Source organism: Coptis chinensis, chromosome 9, assembly GCF_015680905.1.
Source record: "Coptis chinensis isolate HL-2020 chromosome 9, ASM1568090v1, whole genome shotgun sequence".
Taxonomy (NCBI): Eukaryota; Viridiplantae; Streptophyta; class Magnoliopsida; order Ranunculales; family Ranunculaceae; genus Coptis; species Coptis chinensis.
Window position 1 is genome coordinate 317,740 of NC_141464.1, and position 1,680 is coordinate 319,419.

At 38.3% G+C, this 1,680-nt stretch overlaps 1 protein-coding gene across 1 annotated transcript; it reads left to right on the plus strand.

Moving 5' to 3' along the window:
* Nucleotides 1–360: 360 nt before the first annotated feature.
* LOC147474321 (uncharacterized) lies at nucleotides 361–1,275 on the plus strand. The gene has a single exon (XM_086583459.1). It carries the CDS (start codon nucleotides 361–363, stop codon nucleotides 1,273–1,275), a length of 915 nt encoding a protein of 304 aa, XP_086439585.1.
* Nucleotides 1,276–1,680: the final 405 nt, after the last annotated feature.

Genomic DNA, 1,680 nt, shown 5'->3' on the forward strand with positions numbered 1-1,680 from the left:
CTCTAGGTAGTAATTCTAAGAAAACTAAGGAGAAGAGAAATCCTATGAGCGAGGGGCAGTCGAGCAAAAAGAGAAGGGGAAGATCTAAAGGGTCCAAAAATAAACACAAATATTAAGAATGATTGCCCCAATCAGTATATGGAATGTGAGAGGTACAAATGACATCCTTAGAGTGAAGGAAATCAATAAGTTGAGAGTGGAAAAAAAGATTTGCATTTTAGGCTATTAGAAACGAAGGTGAGACAACACAAATATCATGAAATTCGTAGTTTGTGTTGCCCCAATTGGGAATGGTTTGATAACTATAATAAAGATCCGTCTGGTAGGATATGGATATGTTGGAATCCAACTCTAGTAAGCATGCAACTTCTCAAAGTTTCTGACCAAATGATTCACTGTAAGGTATTGTTTTTGCCTAGCACAAAAACCTTTCTGTTAACTACTGTCAATGCAAGGAATGCCCGAAAGGATAGAATAAATCTGTGGAGGGATATTAGTTCCATTGCTTCAAACACTCAATTACCATGGTGTGTAGCAAGTGATTTTAATAACATTCGGTTTGCTAATGAGAGGGTGGGAGGGGCTCCTATGCATCCTAATGAGGCGGTCGAATTTGCGGATTGTCTATTGCAAGCAGGACTTGATGATCTAAAGTATTTGGGGTTTCAATTCACATGGAGTAATAAAACTGAGGGCAGAAATAGAGTAATGACCAAAATTGATCGATGTCTTGTAAGCAGTGTTTGGCTAGGCTCATACTCATCCTCTCAAGTGGAGTTCTTGCCCCATGGAGTGTCCAATCATTCTCCCATTTTGTTGTACTGGACGGATTATGTTAAGAAAGTTTTCCTTTTCAGATTTAAGAATTTTTGGGCTGCCAAACCAGACTTCCAAACTCTATTGCAACAAGCTTGGAGCACCAAGATATACTCGAATCCGATGTATGTTTTAATGGAAAAGATGAAGATTCTCAAGAAAAAGATTAAGCCTTGGGCTAAGACTAATTTTTATGATCTACATGGACAAGTTGAAGCAGAAAAAGACGCTTTACTTGATGTCCAAGTTCTATTACAGACGAATCCCCAAAACATTTTCTTATGTGAAAAAGAGAGGGTGGCTCTTGCTAAGTACTCTGACCTTGTCAAAGATGAAGAAGTAGATATAAAGCAACAAAGTAATGAGGAGTGGATGATGGGTGGTGACAAATGTACAACATACTTCTTTAATTCCATCAAAGAAAGGAAAGCCAGGGGGGATTTGGAGTATACAGAATGAACAAGGTATCACAATAGCTGGGCACAGTGAGGTTTCTGAGATCATAATGCAGTATTACATGACTCTTCTTGGAACTGGTTCTGGCCCAATCAGTGATAGTAACTATTACAATTCACTGAAAGTTAAAGGACTGATTCAGAATGAACAGAAGGAGGAACTAGAAGCAGAAATTTCTGAAGAAGAGATCAAAGTTGCCCTTTTTGAGATGAAGGATAATTCTGCCCCTGGACCAGATGGTTTTAATTCCTTCTTTTTCAAAAGTTGTTGTGAAACAGTAGGTATGGATTTTATTAAAGCTATTAGAAATGCATTCCATATAGGCAACATGCCTAGAGGAGTTAACTCTACCTTTCTTTGTCTTATCCCCAAGACTTTGAATCCCATTAAGGTAGATGACTTCAGACC

Bases quoted from the DNA above. Each gene is read 5' to 3' on its own strand.
- LOC147474321 (XM_086583459.1), top strand. From the start codon at position 361: ATGCAACTTCTCAAAGTTTCTGACCAAATGATTCACTGTAAGGTATTG.